The 18,972-nt window shown below is 48.4% G+C and overlaps 1 protein-coding gene across 4 annotated transcripts in view; it reads left to right on the top strand.

Annotated features, from left to right (window-relative positions):
* Positions 1 to 3,246: 3,246 nt before the first annotated feature.
* The window catches only part of Otof (otoferlin), a 94,342-nt gene continuing 78,616 nt past the window's right edge, over positions 3,247 to 18,972 (top strand). For 2 of the 4 annotated variants that reach the window (XM_021161690.2, XM_021161691.2), the window contains exon 1: positions 3,247 to 3,478. In XM_021161690.2, coding sequence (XP_021017349.1) covers positions 3,400 to 3,478 — 79 coding nt within the window. In that variant the 5' untranslated portion in view covers positions 3,247 to 3,399. The remainder of the gene's footprint in view (positions 3,479 to 18,972) is intronic. The other 2 variants (XM_021161693.1, XM_021161694.2) reach the window with 1 other exon arrangement.

Below are 18,972 nucleotides of genomic sequence, written 5' to 3'. Positions count from 1 at the left end.
AAATAAAGTTTGGTTCCCTTAAGTTGTTTACTGCACTATGTTGTCGGGGTGATGTAGAAATAACTAGGACAGTCTATGGTTTATATTTGCCTCAGGTACTGCAGTTCATTCTGCCCACAGATCTGTAGTGTGAGGTTTCCCTTCAGCCATCAAAGCCCTGAAGTCCACTTGAGGTTTGCTTTACATAAACTGTCTCCTCCATGAGCCTTTTCCACTGCTAGGCAAATCTAGGTCCTGTCAAGCAGCCAGCCGATATTAACCATCATGTGGTTGGTCTCTTCCCCTCAGCTATCCCTCGGGGAGAGGTATCACCCGCACAGATGGAACCTGTAAATGGCAGCCGATGAAGACCACAGTCACTAATGAACTCACAGGATGCCATCACAATCAGAACTCTCCAGAGATGTCCTCTAACAGATGCCAGCGATTCTAGGCTGTAGGGAGCATATGTTTGTAAGAGACGCGCGCGCGCGCGCGCACACACACACACACACACACAATCAGAATGACTGAAGCTAGTGTGGCCAAGAAGCCACAGGTGTGGGAGTAGTGACAAATCAGTGAAGGAAATGTGCAGTCATATCTACTGTTTCCCAAGTTGCCTCGGGGCACATTTGCTTCACTAAGAAAAATATTAGGCAAAGTTGTGTTTAAAAGGTGACCATGACTCTAATGTGACATACTCCAGGAAGGCTTTGAATGACCCCATTCCACAAGGTGAAGCCCTCACTTCCTCTCCATTCTCGGCCTCCCAGTCGGTCCAGTTTGCAGACAGCCTTCTGTGCACTCTGGACCACAAGCCCTCTGCCTATTCTGGGTGGACTCTGCATTGGCACCTGGTGTAGCTGGTAGAGTCATGCTATGCTAACTGGAATTGCTGTCGTCTTTGAGATGGAGAAACTGGAGTATGAAAAAGCTTTTAGGGCTGCTCCATAGGACTTCCCTTCAGCATGTGCAGGGCTGTAAGAGGCTCCATGAAACTCACCCTTTAGAGAACCAGGGGACCCTTGAGGAGAGGGCTGCTAAGTACCACCGAACCTTACAGACAAAGATGAATTTGTGTCATTTTAAAGGAACATTAACTTTGGTTTTAATTTTTTTAGATATTTTCTTGCACTCAATATATGTATTTTTGAAGAATTTTCTAACTCAATATGGTTAAATATACATCAGAAAGGTGAGCGGAAACTGAGGAGAGAGAGGAAAAAGAAAGTACAGAGAAAACTAGGGCTGAAAAACAGGGAGCAATTAGGAGATGGGGAAGGCTCTTGGATGTCTGAGGTTACTCCACTGAGGGATTCTGAGGGATGCTATGCTGTGAACGTTTAGTACCTTCTCTCTTTAAACTTTCAAACCCATTTATTACATCTATCTATCTATCTATCTATCTATCTATCTATCTATCTATCTATCATCTATCTATCCATCCACCCACCCATCCATCCACCCATCCATTATCTATCTATCTATCTATCTATCTATCTATCTATCTATCTATCTATCTATCTATTATTTAAGTAGAGAGGACATCCCCCCACCCCACCCCCGGAAGGGCATGTACTACAGCCCACAGAAGAGCAGTTTATCCTTTTCTACCATGTGTGTCCCAGGGATCAAACTCCAGTCGCCAGGCTGAGCAGTAGGAGCCCTTACCTGCTGAGCCATCCCACCAGCCCAAAGCCTGAAGACTCTTTTAGACAGGCCCCTGAGCTTCCAAGCCCTGTCAGTATTAGTTGGACAACTTGCCACGTCTTGAACACTAGATGCCCTGTGAAGATCTCAAGTGGAAAGCATCAGCAAGAGAGATCCATGTAGCAACCCCAGGCCAGTGATACCTGGATCAGGAGCCACTGAAATGGGGTCCCAAAGCCCACCTGAGTGAGGATGCAGAGTCACCCCTGGGGATAAGCCCCTGAGACCAGGAGGCAGGGACAAGATGGGGGACCCCTACCAAGAGTGAACTCCTTTTCCTACAAGCCCTTCCCGACAGAGCAGACTTCTGCTGTTCCTTGGATATCCCTCTACAGATATCCCTCTGCTACCTCTAGCCACTGACTAGAGCAGGGAGCAAGATGGTTGTCCTCTCACTGAAAACTACTCATCAACAGCGTCACCTCCTCCAGTTCTTTGTCCCCAGCCTGGGATGGGTAGGCTGGTGCCCTGACTCTTACAAGTTCCCTACCTAGCACAGAAGCCCCTGTGACCTCTCATTAGAGCTTCTCTAGTCACGGTCTCTCATTTCAGGACCAGCTGCCTGAAATTCAAAACTATGACCCAAGAACAGAGCACTAGAGCCTAGCATCCCAAGGGCACAAACAGTGCAGGACCAGGCATCAATGAATTGTTACTTCTGATGCTCCTATATAATAGCGGCCAGTCCTTGGGGACCTCCTTCAAATGCCTTATAGAAGCTGCTGCTCTCCAGACTGTGTGTGTGTGTGTGTGTGTGTAGTGTGTAGGTATACAGATGTGTTTGTGTTTATGTGTGGAAGCCTAGGGTCAACTTCAGTTGTCTTCCTTATTTATCTGACTTATTTATTTAAAGACGGGTCTCTTTAGCAAACTGGAGCTTCTCCATTCTGATAGCTCTGCTGCCGTTAAACTCCAGGGGTTCTCCTGTCTCCACCTTTCTGCCACCCCAGAGCTGGGTTAGAAGCCCTTGCCCCTGCACCGGTCTTTAACATAGACTCTGGAATCTAAACTCAGATCCTCAGGCTCCTGTGGCAGACACTTAACCTACTGAGGCATCTCCCTTGCCCTCGGCTGAGGCACAGCATAATTTATCCAGAGCAGTCGGGTCTGTCCTGTCCATGATCTCCAAGCCTTCTGAACATCCACAACCCCGGTGATTAGCTAGACAGAGCAAGAGACATCATGGATACTGCCCAAGAGACCAGTGCCCCATTCAAGCTCAGACCGTGAAGTTCCAGATCCCCATGAGAAGTGACCTGACCCCACACCTGCCCATCTGCATGCCCTCTGCAATCTGTTGGCTCTGAGTGGCACAGCTTGCTCTTCCCTGCCAAGTGGCAGGAGCTTCCATTCCAGGAGCTGGCAGGAGACACCTGAAGCCGGACAGGGTTTTATCTCAGAGCTGGTGCTGCTGAATAATGGATTCAGCGTGCGTTCCTGGGCTCCTGCGCGCACACACACACACACACACACACACACACACACACACACTACACACATGCTGGGCTGACAACCCAGAGGGGCGGGGCTGCCGGGGCTGCACAGCTCTGATGAGCTGAAGGAGCAGCTTGCTTTGGTTGCCTTGGTCTCTGTGGGCAGCAGCAGGAGGAGGCGGCAGCAGCCAGAGAAGAGGGAGGCGTGTGAGCCACACTCCACCAGCTAGCTTCTTCCCGCTGCTCTGGAACTGCCCAGGCTCTCCCCACCAGCATGGCCCTGATCGTCCACCTCAAGACTGTCTCAGAGCTCCGAGGCAGAGGTGACCGGATTGCCAAAGTCACTTTCCGAGGTAAGGTAGTCCCTGTCTCAGGAGGACGCCAGTTCTGCAAGCTGGCTCAGCCCATATTCTGTGAGCTGATAGGGATGGGAGAGGGTGAGGAGGAGGAATGGCAGTGTGGCTACAAGGCTTCTTAAGAGTGCCCACCTGTCCCTGGCCTGACCAGCCTTTAGGTTTCATGTGATCCCCGCTAGGCCAACATGCCAGGGTCCTGGCAGAGTACAGATTCTTGGCTTAATGAGGGGTCCATCCCTGTGGTCACACAGACCCAGGACTAAGGGCCCCAGCCCAGCACCTTCCTGGGACCCCTTTTCTACCAGCACTCCCAGACTGGCTTCTGTCTGCTGAATAGGAGTCTATGCCTGAAAAGACCAGAGTGACTGGTAGAAACCATGGCAGCCAGTGGTACTCTGCCCTCCAGTGTGGTGAGGATGCTGTTGGCTTTTCTAGACCTTCTGTTTCTAGACAGGGACATTACTCCGACCTTTCCTCTGTGGACTCTTCCTAGCCTTCTTCAGCTTGTATATTATGACCTATTGTGTACCAAATCTGGGGGGCTAGAAATGTGAAGATGAGAGTAAGGCAGGCCCTGTCCTAAAGAGCCACATCTGGTGGGGTAGGGGAAACAGTTAGCAGGCAGGCACAAGTTATGTGATGCCAAGCAGAAGGGGACCTGATTACCCTAACCAAGACTGGGAGCGAGCAGTCAGAGAAGGCTTCCAGGAGGAGGCAACGCTCAGCTGCTGGCTGAGAGATCAGCAGAGGGAGCAAGCAAAGGGAAGGATGGCGTGGGGGAATTGGGAACAGTGTTCCCCAAGGCTGGGAACAGAGCTGGAGAAAAGAGAAATGGAGGCTATGTGACCCGGAGCTCAGAGTGCATATAGAAGCTGGGCTCCAAAGAGCTGAGAAGCTGAAGCTGGACTTCGACCAGGGTATCTGGCAGCCCCTAAGGATCAAGTAGAGAGAAACACAGGTCGGGCTCATCTCTGTGCCCACCCACCCCTGCAAAATTCAGCCTGCCTAGCCGCTTTGACTAGGGTCAAGGTGCCACTCTCCCATGTGGTGTCATTCCCACCCCTCAGGGGTCATAGGGAGGGAACTATATAACCCAGGATGTACACTGTCCCTGCACATCTGCCAGGAGGGAGCTACGAGACAGGGCGAGTCAATAGACATCCCAGTGGGGGTCTCCAGGCGCCCTGTGTCACCCACTCAGGCCCTGGGCTCTCTGCCTGCAACCAGCTGTTCACAGAGCAGGTGGAAGTTCCAGCCATGTCTTCTGGCAGGAGCAAGGCAGGCAGAAGTGACCAAAGAGTGGGCTGGACCACTTACTGCATTGCCAGCCACCCCAGTGGCTGCTTTTTCTGCAGTAGCCTAGCTCTCTGTGTGCCACCTGCTGACTTGTGCTGGCTTTAGAACAAGTGCATCCCTGGGTTCCACACACAGCCCTGGGCCTGATTCTTAGCCCTAGGTTACTTGGTGGCTACAGTTGTAACACCACAGACCAGCCCAAGTAGGGCCTGTCTCCTTCCCAAAAAGAGAAACCAGGGTCCAGAGAGCCAACCAGTGAGTTAGTGAGGGATAGGGACAGTGGCCCAACTGTCATGGCTTCATCCTGGCCACCCAGTCCTGTAATCTCTTCTGTCTCCTCCAGGGCCCACAAGGAGTGGGCATCCTGAACATCAGAGACTCAGACTTTTTTTCTCTTCGCAGGGGGCAGTGTTAGGAAGTTGAACCCAGGCTCTCCCACATGCTACATAAGCTCTCCCCTGCTGAACCATGTGTGCACCTCCCCTTTCCAGCCTTCAGTTCACTCTATAGCCCAGGCATGCCTGGAGCACACACTCCTCCTGCCTCAGCCTCTACGGTAGCTGAGACTACGGGCCTGCCCACCAGGACCAGCTTTTACCTCTTCCTTCGAGCTGCCAGGGCAAACACCCAGGAATCAGGCTGTTTGTAACCCATGCTCTCCTCATAGTCAGAGGTAGAGCATCTGGGGCAAGAAGTGAGGGGCGGGCAGTAGCAACAAGAAAAACTGCAGTCAGATCTCCAAAGAGAGAATGCTCAGAAATATCCAGCAGGTGGTAACTATGGGCACCCCCAAAACACCAGCTAACATTGACATTTCAGAGGGAACTGACCAGCAGTGCATGCCTTCCTTACATCTACAGCCCACACTGCATTGGGGGTAAATTAGAAAATAGAGCTCCCCACCCCCATCTCTCCAAAACCCTCAAATGAGGCCTGCAGCAGATGGGGTGGCGGGCCGGCATGGGAGCTAAGGGTGAAGGAGAGAAAGGTCCTGCCCTGAGGAGCTACAGGGCAACAAAGAGGTATGGACTCCACCCTGCCTCACCGGGCATGGCCAGCCTGGGCCTCCCAGCAGCAAATCGGAAACAGTAGCCCCATTGCATGGAGGGGCCTCCAGCCTGCAGGAGCCGGCTCGGGAGCAGGTCAGGTGCAGGATGCTTGCTGGCTTCCAGTTTCTCTGCTCTTACTTCAACTCAAGTAATTGCCAGAGACACAGAGCACAGGGTGGGAGCTGTCTGTCTGCCTGTCTGTCTGTCTTCTGCCTTGTGCTCAGCCCCTGTGACCTCCCCACCCCTCTGCTGCCAGATCCCAGTGGTAGCTTGTCTCTCTACACTCCTCCCCTGAACGTTCTTGCCACAGCATAAGGCTGAGAATCCTCCAGACTTCCACTTATTCACCTGGCCTGCCTGCTGGTATGGAGGTCTTCTGTAGCGAGGCTTCCTGTGGGGGTTCATCTTTACACCCCTCCCCACACCCCAGCTTCCGTCCTACTACACTGAACACTAATTCCCAAGATGTCAAGGGCTTCCTGCCTGAGACTGTGTACTTCTTTGTTATAGAATGACCCCCATTCTCCGCCTTACAAATGTCCATCTTGTACACACTTCAAGGTTCATTAGTGTGCCACCTCCTCCAGGAAGTCTTCCCCTCCCTTCCACATCCCATAGTTTCCCTGTGGGCACAAGTCACACTCTGTGAACTGTGCTACCTCCTGAGAACCCTCAAGGTAGAGAGCGGATCTCAGCTGAGCTGCTAAGCAGCCACCATAAGACATTCCCTCGTTCTCTGAGGTCTCTAGACTTTTTGTGTATTTGTTGGTGTTTTGAGACAGGATCTCATGTAGCCCAGGCTGGCCTTGAACTCTCTGAAGCTGAGGATGACAGGACTACAAACACACAGTACCATGTACCACACTTTTCACTGTTGAATGGGCTTAACGTCTTCACTGTCACTTCTTCCCTGTCACTGCTTAGCTGTAACAGTAAATGTCGCCAGAACTTTGTGCTATAGAATATACCCAGATGAAAAGAGATCTCAGGAGCCAAGAGCTGAGAACCCCAGCTCTATCAGCCTTCCTCCTATCAGCCGCTAGCTCTGAGAAGCTTCAGGGACCAGGAGGAAGGCTGACTTCATCCTTCAGCAAATGTTGAGGGTGGTCCAACCCAGTCCATGTCACTCAGAGCCCCAGCAGTCAGGGAGTGCTTCCTGTAAGGGGAGGGAAGGTTGGCCTAGAGAAGCAACTCCTAGCTGGGTCTGGATGCCATCTCTGCATAAGTGGATACAGGACCCTTGAGGATGGGTTGTTGGAGACAAAGCTACTCTAGATGAGGGAGCTGAGTGGACTCCCAGCCAAAACAGCTGGGAAGCCAGCACCGTGGCTAGAGGCAGGGGGATGGGGGTGAGTGTGCCCTAAGGACAAGTGTACCCTAGAGGCCTTGTTTGCTTGTTGGTTGGTTCGTTTTGTGACTATGACTTCTTTTTGGAACCACCTTTGTCATCATCCCCAGTAAGGGAGTCAGACTATCCAAGGCCCCCATCCTCAGCATTTCCCTGACTGCCTAGGCCATCCTAGCACCTCTGCTCTTGGAGAATGGGGCAGGTGTTCCTCTTCTGAAGGCAGAAGACAGAGGGGCTCCCCGAGAACAGCAGCTGTAGTCCATGCTGGTGTGGGCACAGTGCTGTGCTTTTGACATAGCTACAAGGATTGCATCTCCAGCATCCTTCCATCCCTCCAACACACCTGGGGGACACCTGGGGGACACCTGGGGACACCTTCTTGCCTAAATCCCAGGGTGTCGAGAGATCCTCCTTTTCTTCCTCCTCCTTCCACCCTTCTCCCCTTCCTCTTCTCTTCTTCCCTCCTCCCCCTCCCCCCTCCTCTTCTTCCTCCCCCCTTCTTCCCCTTCTTTCCCTCCTCCTTCCCTTCCCCTCCTCCTCCCTCCTTCCCCCTCTTCCTCTTCCTCCTCCCCTCTTCCTCCTCCTCCTCTTCTTCTTCTTCCCCCCCTCTTTCCCCTGAGTAAGCCCAAGCAGATGCAGACCTGGTAGGGAGCAGATATTCCACCCAGAACGTTCCCTAGGCCCTTCTGCTTTGATACGAGAAGGTACTTTCATGCTATGAAAATGACTGTAAAATTATCTTCTGCTACAAAGGCACGCAGTGAGCACTGCTGGAAATGTCTGGAGAGAGCCAACCTGCAAAAGATTCCCCAGAGCAGGAAGCCTCGCTTATCACGTCCATCTCTACTGGCAACAAAAAAACTGCCTTCTCCTACCTACACCCACTCCATGGTCAGATAAAAAATATAATAAAAAACTTCAAATATATACAAGAGGAGGGAGCATAATCGCTTGCAGTTTCGACACCCTCGGCTCGCGGCCCATCGTGTTCATGATCCCCTTCTAATTCCCTCATGCCAATTATCCTGAAAAAAAAAATCCATCATTCCATCTAGAAAGATTCAAGTCATAGATAAAAAAAAAAAAACACATATATTTTACTGTTCCTTAAAACTGAGCAATTTCCAGGTACTCAGTCCACGTCAGGTTCCTTCGTCTCCTCGATGTTATACTGTTTTCCAGCTCAGGGAAAGCTTCCTTTAATCTGTCTTCTGAATCAAGTAGTTAATGATCCATCACCCAGTCTGTCATTTATCCACAAACAGTATTTGAGAACCATCCATGTGCCAAACATTGCTCTAGACCCTGGGGACCCTGAGGGGACAGCAAAGAGGCCCTCGAGGGGGAAGGACAGCCCTGACCCCATCACTGAACACGCAGAGAATTGCAGAGGAGAAGGCACAGGTGTCAGGGCAGAGCACCGCCAGGGAAACAGGATATTGGCAGCCCTGACAAGGCTGGACAGAGGCAGGAGGCAGCACCCATCCAGCCACCCTGCAGCCAGAATGGGTGGGGTCTGGGAGGGCTGTCAATGGAAGGGGGATATGCTGCCAGGAAGCTGACCCGAGTGCAGGTCCGAGAATCGCGGCAGGGACAAGCTTACAGAATAGACTAGTGTGGGGCTGGGAAGATGCCTCCATGGGCAAAGTGCTTGCCACACAAGAATTCAGAGCTCCAGAACTCCATGTTCATGGGATACAAGGTGGGCACAGTGGCTTGCCTGCAATTCCAGCCTGGGACAGCAGAGGCAGAGATCCCCAGAGCAAGCTAGACATGGAGAGTAGCCATATGGGTGAGCACTGGGCTTCACTAAAAGATTATCTCAATGACTACGGTGGGGCAGGGGGTACAGGATGAATCCTGGAAGCCTTTGGCCTCCACAAGCAAGCATAACGTGTGTTCACACTCATGCAGACTATACATGCATGTGCAAAAATGGAAAAAGAAAGAAAGGAATAGTGCAGTGTAGTGTGTGGAGGTGTGCCAGGGGTCTAGAAGCCATGTGGCGCCGAGGCTGGAAAACGCTTAACTGTGGACCCAGTGGGTCTTGGTGGCACACTGAAGCCTTCAAACTCTGTTGTGGATGTGAAGAGAATGTATGGGAGGTGTGTGCTAAGATCTGGTTCAGGAAGCTGGGCAGTGGTGGCACACAACTTTAATTCCAGCACTTGGGAGGCAGAGGCAGGCGGATTTCTGAGTCTGAGGCCAGCCTGGTCTACAGAATGAGTTCCAGGACAGCCAGGGCTATACAGAGAAACCCTGTCTTGAAAAAACCAATATATATATATATATATATATGTATATATATATATATATATATATATATATATATATATATATATATTTCAGAAAAGAGCATTCCATTTGATTCCAGACTGCAGAGAGGAAGCCGGGGCAGGTTATAACTAGATTGGAAAGGGAGGCCTGGTATTCAGAGGAGAGGCAGCTCAGAGACAGTAATTGAGAGGGTAGGAAAAGATGCCTCTGGATAGAAGGCAGGTGCGGCTTGTGGACACAGGGATTTGGATTTTGAGAAGCAGGGATCAATAAGCTCAAATAAAACTAAGCTCATCCCTGCCTTTGCCTCTCGGGTGACCCTGCCAGAATTCTGATGTGGAGTCCCAGGCAAAGACGGGTAAATAGTGTGAGGTAAAATGATCCTGGGGACAAATGCACTGCTCTGGGCAGTCAGTCCTCCTCTGGCCTCCTGAATGCTGACAGACACGGAGACATCAGGCCAAACTTCTGAAGCTGTGAGCATCCATGTGGGCACCCCCAGGACTGGAGCCTTGACCACTTCCAGAAGAGGGTGGTCAGTCAGCAACAGGGGTCACTGTGCAGCCTGAGGGCCCGTGATGATCCCACCCAAGCTTTCCCAGCTCTTTAAGTGATTCAGGGCACCCCATATGCCATTCCTCAAGAAGGTACACCACTTCCTAACACATAAAGAAAGACAGATGCCCTGGATTCGCCTGTCTTAGGGTTCCTATTACTGTAACGAAACACCATGACCAAAAAGCAAGTTGGGGAGGAAAGGGTTTATTTGGTTTACACTTCCACATTGCTGTTCATCACCCAAAGAAGTCAGGATGGGAACTCACACAGGGCAGGAAGCTGGAAGCAGGAGCTGATGCAGAGGCCATGGAAGGTGCTGCTTACTGGCTTCTTCCCCATGGCTTGCTTTCTTATAGAACCTGGGACCGTCACCCAAGGACTGGTTCCACCCTCAGTGGGCTGGGCCCTCTCCCATTGATCACTAATTAAGAAAATGACTTCCAGCCAGACCTTACAGAGGCAGTATCTCAATTAAGGTTTCCCTTTGTTCAGATACCTCTAGCTTGTGTCAAGTTGACACAAAGCAGCCACCACATCCTCTAAGGATGCTCTATTCTCAGACGGTTCAGTCTTGGTCAAATGTTCAGTTCCACCTCAGGGAGCAACAAACATCACGATAGCAAGGAGGCATGCCATCCTATACTACACAGGAAAAGGTAGTCACACTGCCGTGAAGATGGCTGGCTCTCACGTGGATCCGTGTTTCACAGTTCTAGAAAAACCTCCTTCCACAGAATATCCTGTGATACTCCTGCCCATTAGTGCTTCCATCTTAATTATTATTATTTTATTTGTGTGTGTGTGTTTTGTTTGGGTGTAACTCTATGTCTCACATGCACATCTCGTACCTGCTGAGGCCAGAAGAGGGTTTCAGATGCGGTAGAACTGGAGTTACAGTACAGATGGTTGTGAGCCACCATGTGGATGCTGGGAATTGAACCCACATCCTCTGGAAGAGCAGCTGGTGAACCTAACCACTAAGCCATCTCTCCAGCCCCTGTCTTTTTTTTTTTTTTTTTTTAATGTGAAAGTTTAGGATAAAATCAGCATTGTTCTTGTAACGATGCTTTTACTCCATTTGAGAAAATGAACTGTCATTCCCCCTTCATGCCTTATTATATTCATAGTACCTGGCACAGACTGAGTTCCCTGCACAGCGTGTGGCTTGCTGGGGTTGCAGGCACCTCTGTCTGCCTCTGTATTGGGAGAACCTATCTCCCAGCATCTGCTAGCCCTGGCCTGGCCCCCAAGGCAACATTTCCTCCTTCTCTGCCTCCATGATCCTGTCTAAAAAGTGAGACCCAATGACCTTGGCACGCAGGAGAAGGTTTGAGCTGAGTCAGAGAAGTAGGGTTCAATAAGTTCAACTGTGGCTTAAGATCCTTGCCCGATGCCACCTCTCCAGTGAGCCTGTCTGAGTCTGACTTGTTGAGTGTTAGCACAGTGAGGAGGGAGAAATGGAAATGACCCTTTGCTTAGGGAGATTTGGAGCCCCAGGAAATCTCCATCCAGTCCCTGAGCCCAGCTCTGTGAGGGGCTGGATTTTAGGACAGGGTTTTAGGAGCCTGAGACTGTGATCTTGTGAGGAGGGCAGCTGATTTTGAGTTGAATTTCTTTGTTGTACTGTGCCATTACCTGTCAATAAGAAAGAGAAGAGCACTCTGTATCGGCAAATGATGGGTTATTGCCAAAGGAAATTGACAACAAGCAGACAAGAGAATCATTAGGGAGATGGGTGACCTGACACATCCCTCCTCCGCCGTCACCCTAACAGGGTTTTCTGAGGTATCAAGCCTCTGACTGAAGAACGCACACTTGTCTTAAATATCCACGGTGCTGTCATTGTGACAAGCAATATGCTGCAGGGCTTGGGTGCCCCTACATGTCAGAAGGCTGACACCCGGGCCTGGGAGGTGGACCAGCATGCTTGGCAACCTGAGTTGTACCACAGAACCCACACAGAGACAGAAGGAGAAAATCAACTCCATAATGTCCTCCACATGTGTGAGTGGCATGTGCAACCACATACACACATCACATATGCACATTGATATGAAAAACTTAATAGATTGACATCCTGAACACTCCCAGGGAGGTCCAACCTTTTGAAAATGGGATATTGTCATCTACAAATGTGTGCCGTATTCATAGCTAATGTGGAGCCCAAAAGGCCCAGGGGCCTCAGGTTGGGCACATTAACACAGGGTGTGGTCTTTGGCCATAATGAAATTCATTATGAAATCAATAGTATTACTATATCTTTTAAAGCTCAGAATATTTGACAATTAAATAATGGTCTTCTTTCTAACCTGTGGACCAAGAGCACCAATGAGACATTAGGCAGCATCAGTCAGTGGCTGGGGCTGAAACGAGTGGTGGGACTTGCGCCTGGTGTGCACACAGCTCTGGGTTTGACCCTGGCCTCCTCCCCGCAAGCTCGAATTTTGCCAAAGCAGAGAAGGGTGCTGGATAAAGTATGCGCTACACACACATGAGGACTGAAGCTCAGATCCCAAGCACCCACTTAAAAGCCAGGCAGCCCTGGAGACCACCTGTAACCTCAGCACTCAGGATGTAGAGACATCCTGATTTCCTTGGAATCCCTGGGAAAGCTGGCTAGCAGAGTAGCTGAATGGGATCAGCAAGCTCAGGTTCCAGGATAGGCCCTGAATCCTCACATAAAGTGGAGAACAAATGAGGAAGTCACCAACCTCTGGCCTACACACACAAACCCTCATACATATACAGTCACACATACTCACACACACACACATTCAAACATACATGCACACATGCATGCATGCACATAGACACTCAGACACACACACATTCACAATAGATTTGCACACATATGCACATATGTACACATACACATACTTACATACACGCACACATACACTTAGATACACTCACGCACACTCACATGTATACATACACAGACACTCACACATAATCACACTCACATGCATACATACATTCACACATACACTCACACATTAACACACATGCATACACATACTCACAAACACTCACACATGCATTCACAAACACACTCATACACTCATGCACTCATACACACACACATACACACACACACACACACATACTTGTGTGTCCAATGGCTCTCATAAGCACAGATATAAAATCCCTTAACAAAATATCAGCCCACAGAGAAGTAATAAATAAAGACAGTACATCATGACACACAAGTTTTATCCCAGAAAAGCAAAGTTCTTTTTAAAATTATAAAACAGAAGCATTTTTACTATGTAAGCAGAATAAATGAGAAAAGATGCATGGCTCTACCTACAGTTACATAAAAATTATTAGACAAAATTCAATACCATCTCAGCAAAGTATGAATAGAGAAACTTGTTAATCAGATAAAGGACTACCCAAACTATCCAGCTAACATACAGTTACTCACTAATCCTGAACGTTAAGATCACAGGTGAACAAAGTCGCTTCCGATGAGCTCTGTTCGTTACTAAGTGACGTTCTAACCAGTGCAATAAGACAGGAAAAACAAAACTCACACAGCTTGGGAAGGAAGAAGGGACATTGGCATTTTTCATGAAGACCTTACTGGCTTGTGTGAGAAATCTGCATAAAAATGACTTCAGTGAGTGGAATCTAGCAGCTTTTAGGGCACGAGATTGGGACATAGAAATACTTCTATAGAAACAGCCAGCTGGAATGAAGAAATTAAAAAGTAGTTACATTTACAATTGCATAAAGTATAAAATATTCAGACACAAGTTTTGTCAAAGACATTAGCATAAAAAATAAACAAAACACTGAGAGAAACAAGAGGACACCAAACACAGAGCAAACTTCTTGGTCAGTGGAAGGAAAGTTCGTACAGTAACGGTATCAGATCTCCATGGTCTGCTCTATAAAATGAGCTCAGGCCCAACCAAAGCTACAGCGGGCTGTTTTGTAGACACTGGAAACTATTTTAAAGTTGTGTGGGCATGCAGACGACTAGGAGGGTCCAAAACAACTCTGATAACAGAGATGTCTGGGAGTCTCACTATTTGATTACAAGTCTATAACGTCACAGGAACTAAGCCAGTGTACCATTAGCCCAAGACTACATAACAGTCAGTGGGGTAGCACACAGTAGCCAGAAGTGGGTCTCATGAGCACGCAAATGTTGTGAAGTCAAGGTCATAGAGGTTTTTCAAAGAGCTAGAGACCTACATGGAAAACGCCAACTTCATGCTCCTACATCATTCCACCCACAAAGATGAATCTAAGATGGGTCACTAAAGCTAAACATTAAGAGGGGCTAGGGGGCTGGGCAGAGTGGAGCACCCTTTCATCCTGGCACTCGGGTGGCAGAGGCAGTTGAAACTCTTGAGTTTGAGGTCAGTCTGATCTACAGAGTGAGCACTGGGACAGGCAGGGGAACGGGAGAGATGACTCAGAGGTAGAGTGTTTGCTGTGTAAACCTGAGGAGCAGAGCTCACGTCCCCACACCTGTGTGACAAGGATGGTGGATGTGGTCTCACCTGTAAGGAAGGCCAAGACAGAGAGGAGCAGAGACAGGATGGTTGGTGGAGCTTGCTGGTTGTCAAAATATAGAAAACAAATTTAAAAACAAACAAACCAAACAACCAAACAAATCAAACCATGAAGTCTAGGTTCATTAAGAGACCCTGCTTCAAAGGAGTAACATGGGCGGTGCCAGAGGGGGCCCAGACATGCAACACACACAGGCACGTGCATACACCACGCACATACATATAAAAATTAAAATAAAATTTAAAATAACGTTAAACAACAAAAAGACTATAAGCTTCTGGGAGAAATTTTAAAATGCATTTGTTGTATTCTTGGATTACACAACATTTTCCTAAGGAAAACACAAAAGCCACACATTGTAAAATACGAACCAAATAAATTAGATTTTCCAATTAATTAAAAAACTCCTATTCATCACAAAATGCAGTTAAGAATACGAGAAGGCAAGGCACATACAGGATGAAAATATACACAGCCATGCAAATCAATAAAAAGACAGATGGGTAAACTTCTCAAAGTGCACCAAAGACTTGAGCAGATCTCACAGCCCCAAATGCAAACATGGTACTAAGCATCACTTAAGAGGTGAACATCGGGCTGGAGAGATGGCTCAGCGGTTAAGAGCACCCAACTGCTCTTCCAAAGGTCCAAAGTTCAAATCCCAGCAACCACATGGTGGCTCACAACCATCCATAATGAGATCTGATTCCCTCTTCTGGGGTGTCTGAAGACAGCTACAGTGTACTTACATATAATAAATAATAAATAAATCTTTAAAAAAAAAAAGAGGTGAACATCAAAGTTACAGGAGCTGCTATCTCACAGGCTCTATAAATAGCCAGAAAAGTAACAGTCTCGCACTAATCAAATGTTATGGAATGTGACATAGCTGGATTTGTTTTTATAGATTGCTGATGTTTGTGGAATACAGACATCACTTTGGAAAACCCCTTGGCAGTTCCTAATGAACTTAAACAGATAGCTATCCATTGTGCGTGCAATTCTGCGCCTGGGCATTTCCCCAAGAAAGATGAAATTACGTGTCTACAAGAAGAGTTGCTGTTGTGTTGTTGTTGTTGTTGTTGTTGTTAATCACAGCAGATTAACTGATATTAGCTGTCCCGGTTTGCTTTCTATTGCCGTGATGAGACACGGAACAAAGACAGCATGTGGAAAGCCGGGCAGTGGTGGCGCACGCCTTTAATCCCAGTACTTGGGAGGCAGAGGCAGGCGAATCTCTGAGTTCGAGGCCAGCCTGGTCAACAAAGTGAGTTCCAGGACCTGTTTGGCTTATAAGTTAGTGTCCATCACTGAGGGAAGCCAAGGCATGAGTGCTGCTCGCTGGCTTGCTCTTCATGGCTTGCCTAGTCTGCTTTCTTATACACACCAGGACCACCTTCGCAGAGGTGGCACTGTCCATAGTGGGTGGGACTCTTCCGTAACTGTCGTTAACTGAGAACATGCTGCCCATGGGCATCCCACAGGCCACGCTGATGGAGGGTTCCTTTTCCCAGGAAACTCTAGTTTGACAACTTACGTTGACAAAACAAACAAAAACAACCACCTAGCATAATAGCAGAAGCCAGCAACCTAACCGTCTATCAGCAGAACAGTGCAGCACACTGAAGTCTATCGATACAACAGAATGTTACCTGACAGTGAAAATGAATAGATTGTCCCACCCTATGGATGAGATCTATACGTGAGGGTTGAAAAGAATGATGGGAAAATACATCTCTATTGAACATGTCCTTGCCTCTGGTCAGAATTTCCTATGTAATACCTTCTACTTACATTATATGTACTATATGTGGCCTAGCAATGGGAAGTACATGGAAAGATGTTACAAGTCCCCGTGTACAGAGGACTCCAGCACCCGTAGATTTCGATACCCACAGGGAACTGGTTCCAGGAGCCCTCAGGCATTGAGAACACTAAACTGATGTATGCATCAATATGAATGAGTCAGAAAAACATTGACTAAGAGAAGCCCAACACACAGATGCACATCTGGGGCTGGAGGGGGAGCTCAGTTGGTAAAGTGCTTGCCCTGTAAGCACAAGGACCTGGGCTTAATCCCTAGACCTCACCAGGCACGGTGGCAAGGACTTATAATTGCAGTGCTGGGGAGGCTCATAGGCCGGCCACTGGAGCCTGCTTGTAACTCTCCAGGTTGATGAGAGACCCCGTCTCAAAGGACATGGTGGACACTCAAGGAACAACTGCCAAGGCTGTTGCTTCTGACTATGTATACACATATCGCGTCCGCTCTCGACCAGCAAGAACGACACGACCACCAGTCCTTCTAACAGCAGTTTATTCAGCCAACTTCAGTCTTCATCTTTCTTCTTTCTCTTCATCTATATCTCCCCCGAACCCTGGGCCTCTCACTCTTATATACTCTCAGTTCCCATCCACTCACAGCAGGCCACGTCACCTCACCAGGCATGCAGCTTCAGCCAATCAGGGCAGCAGGGGCATATCTCCACCAAAATGGATTCGCCAGTATCCTGGTACACCTGCGCAGCTCTCACGATGGTTGTGGCTTATATTCAGGTGAGGAAGTCAGGTGCAAGTCATAAGATTTAGCTGCAGTCCCTGGTGCCTTCTTGGGACTGCTGCCACACCCGCTCCTCACATACACAGGCACACAGGTACTTGCATACACATGAACATGCATGAACATGCACATACGTGAACATGCATGCACATGAACATGTACACAAGCACACACACATACACACAAATGCATCTTTTACAGGAAGCCATATACATGATATTTAGGGTAGGAAAAATACCGGGACATGAGAATGGCACTTGTTGCTCTTGCAGAGGTCTAGGGTTTGGTTCCCAGCACCCACATGGTGGCTCACATCTGTCTAGAACTCCAATTTCCGGGGCTATGATGTCATTCTTTGACCTCCAAGGGCATTGGGTGCATGCATGTGGTGCATTTCCATACGTGCAGACCAAACTCTAACACATGAAATAGAAATAAACTTTAAAAATTTAAGATGGGATTAAAAAAAAAAACTTTGATGATAGAAATCAGAGTCGTGGTTAAAAGCAGACAACACCAGGTAGAAATTAGCTGGGAAAGGGGCTGGGGAATATTTTGAAGAACTGGAAATGCTCTATATCTTGACTGTGTGGTAATTAAACACATATGAGCATTTATTAAGACTCATTAAAATATACCCTTAAGATCTGTGGATGTAAATTTTATCTAGTTTTTAAAAAAATTATAATCACACTTAAAATACTTAAAACGAGTAATATTACAGGTGAGTGAAAAATGGTTTCTAATTATATGCTGCTAAAATTATACCATAAATGTGATTCATAGTAGAGGAGACAACTTTTATATTTAGCACATGACTTAAAGGCAGAGAGAGGACTGTTCCCTGGAATGGTGGCTGTTTTCTGCTTAGTAATAAAGAACGCACAAGTACTGTTCTAAACACCCTCTCCCCATCTCATGCCCGAGGAGACTAAATCAAAGGGAAGTAGCTAGGTGGGGGGCATATGGCTATCAAGTGGCAAAGCTGGTGCCACACATCTGTCTACACAATTCAGGACCAAAAGATGGCTCAGCCCGTGAAGGCACTTCTGTTGCAAGCCTGGAGATATGAGTTCAGGTCCTAGAATCCTTTTTTAAGGTAGGAGGAGAGAACCAATCCACAAAGACGTGACCTCCACATGTACTCTTGGGGTGCACCCCCTACCATCATCATGCATTCGTACCCAGTAATGATAAATAAAAACTTGAAAATATCTACCTAATGGCCCTGTGTACGTGGTGACTTGGGTTTGTTAGATTGCTTCAAAGAAACCTCTTGCTGACTGCCCCAAGGCTCCAAGACATGGGACTGGTTCAGCATGATTATTCCCAGCTTACAGATGATGAAAGGAGAAACAGTGTTCCTCCATGGCCTGAAACCCTCTGGATGGGAACCCCCAGCTCTAGGGCTCTACCAAGGCCCACCCAGCCCTGCCGAAGTCTTGTCCTCTCCATTGTGTTCAGAGCTGTCGTGCCAATTTCTGCAGCTTGTGACGGCAGCTAGCCTTCCACAGATGCAGGCTGACATGGCATGGAGAGACTGCTCAGAGAGCGTCTATGGAGTAACAGGAAGCATGCAGCATCGGGGAGGGGAGAGGACCTTGGGGAACTCCGCTGGGCTCACTTCAGGAAATGCACAGTGGAGCGTTGGTGATTTTAAGTAAGCAAGGGAAGAATTAGGACAGGACTGGGTGGGAAAAAGTATCTCAGGTCACATGGAGCAACAATGACCTGAGGGCTAGCTCCTAGCAAAACCAGGTTGAGGCTGGAATTTGTCTTGAGACTATCTTGAGTTGTAGATGGTGACCAACCCACCCTGGACTCTCAGCACCAGACTTCCTCCCCCTCCCCCTCCCCTCCCCTCCCCCTCCCCCTC

This window comes from Mus caroli, chromosome 5 (genome assembly GCF_900094665.2).
Source record: "Mus caroli chromosome 5, CAROLI_EIJ_v1.1, whole genome shotgun sequence".
Lineage (NCBI taxonomy): Eukaryota > Metazoa > Chordata > Mammalia > Rodentia > Muridae > Mus > Mus caroli.
Note: the sequence above shows the minus strand (reverse complement) of the source record. Positions and strands in the feature narration are given on the sequence as shown.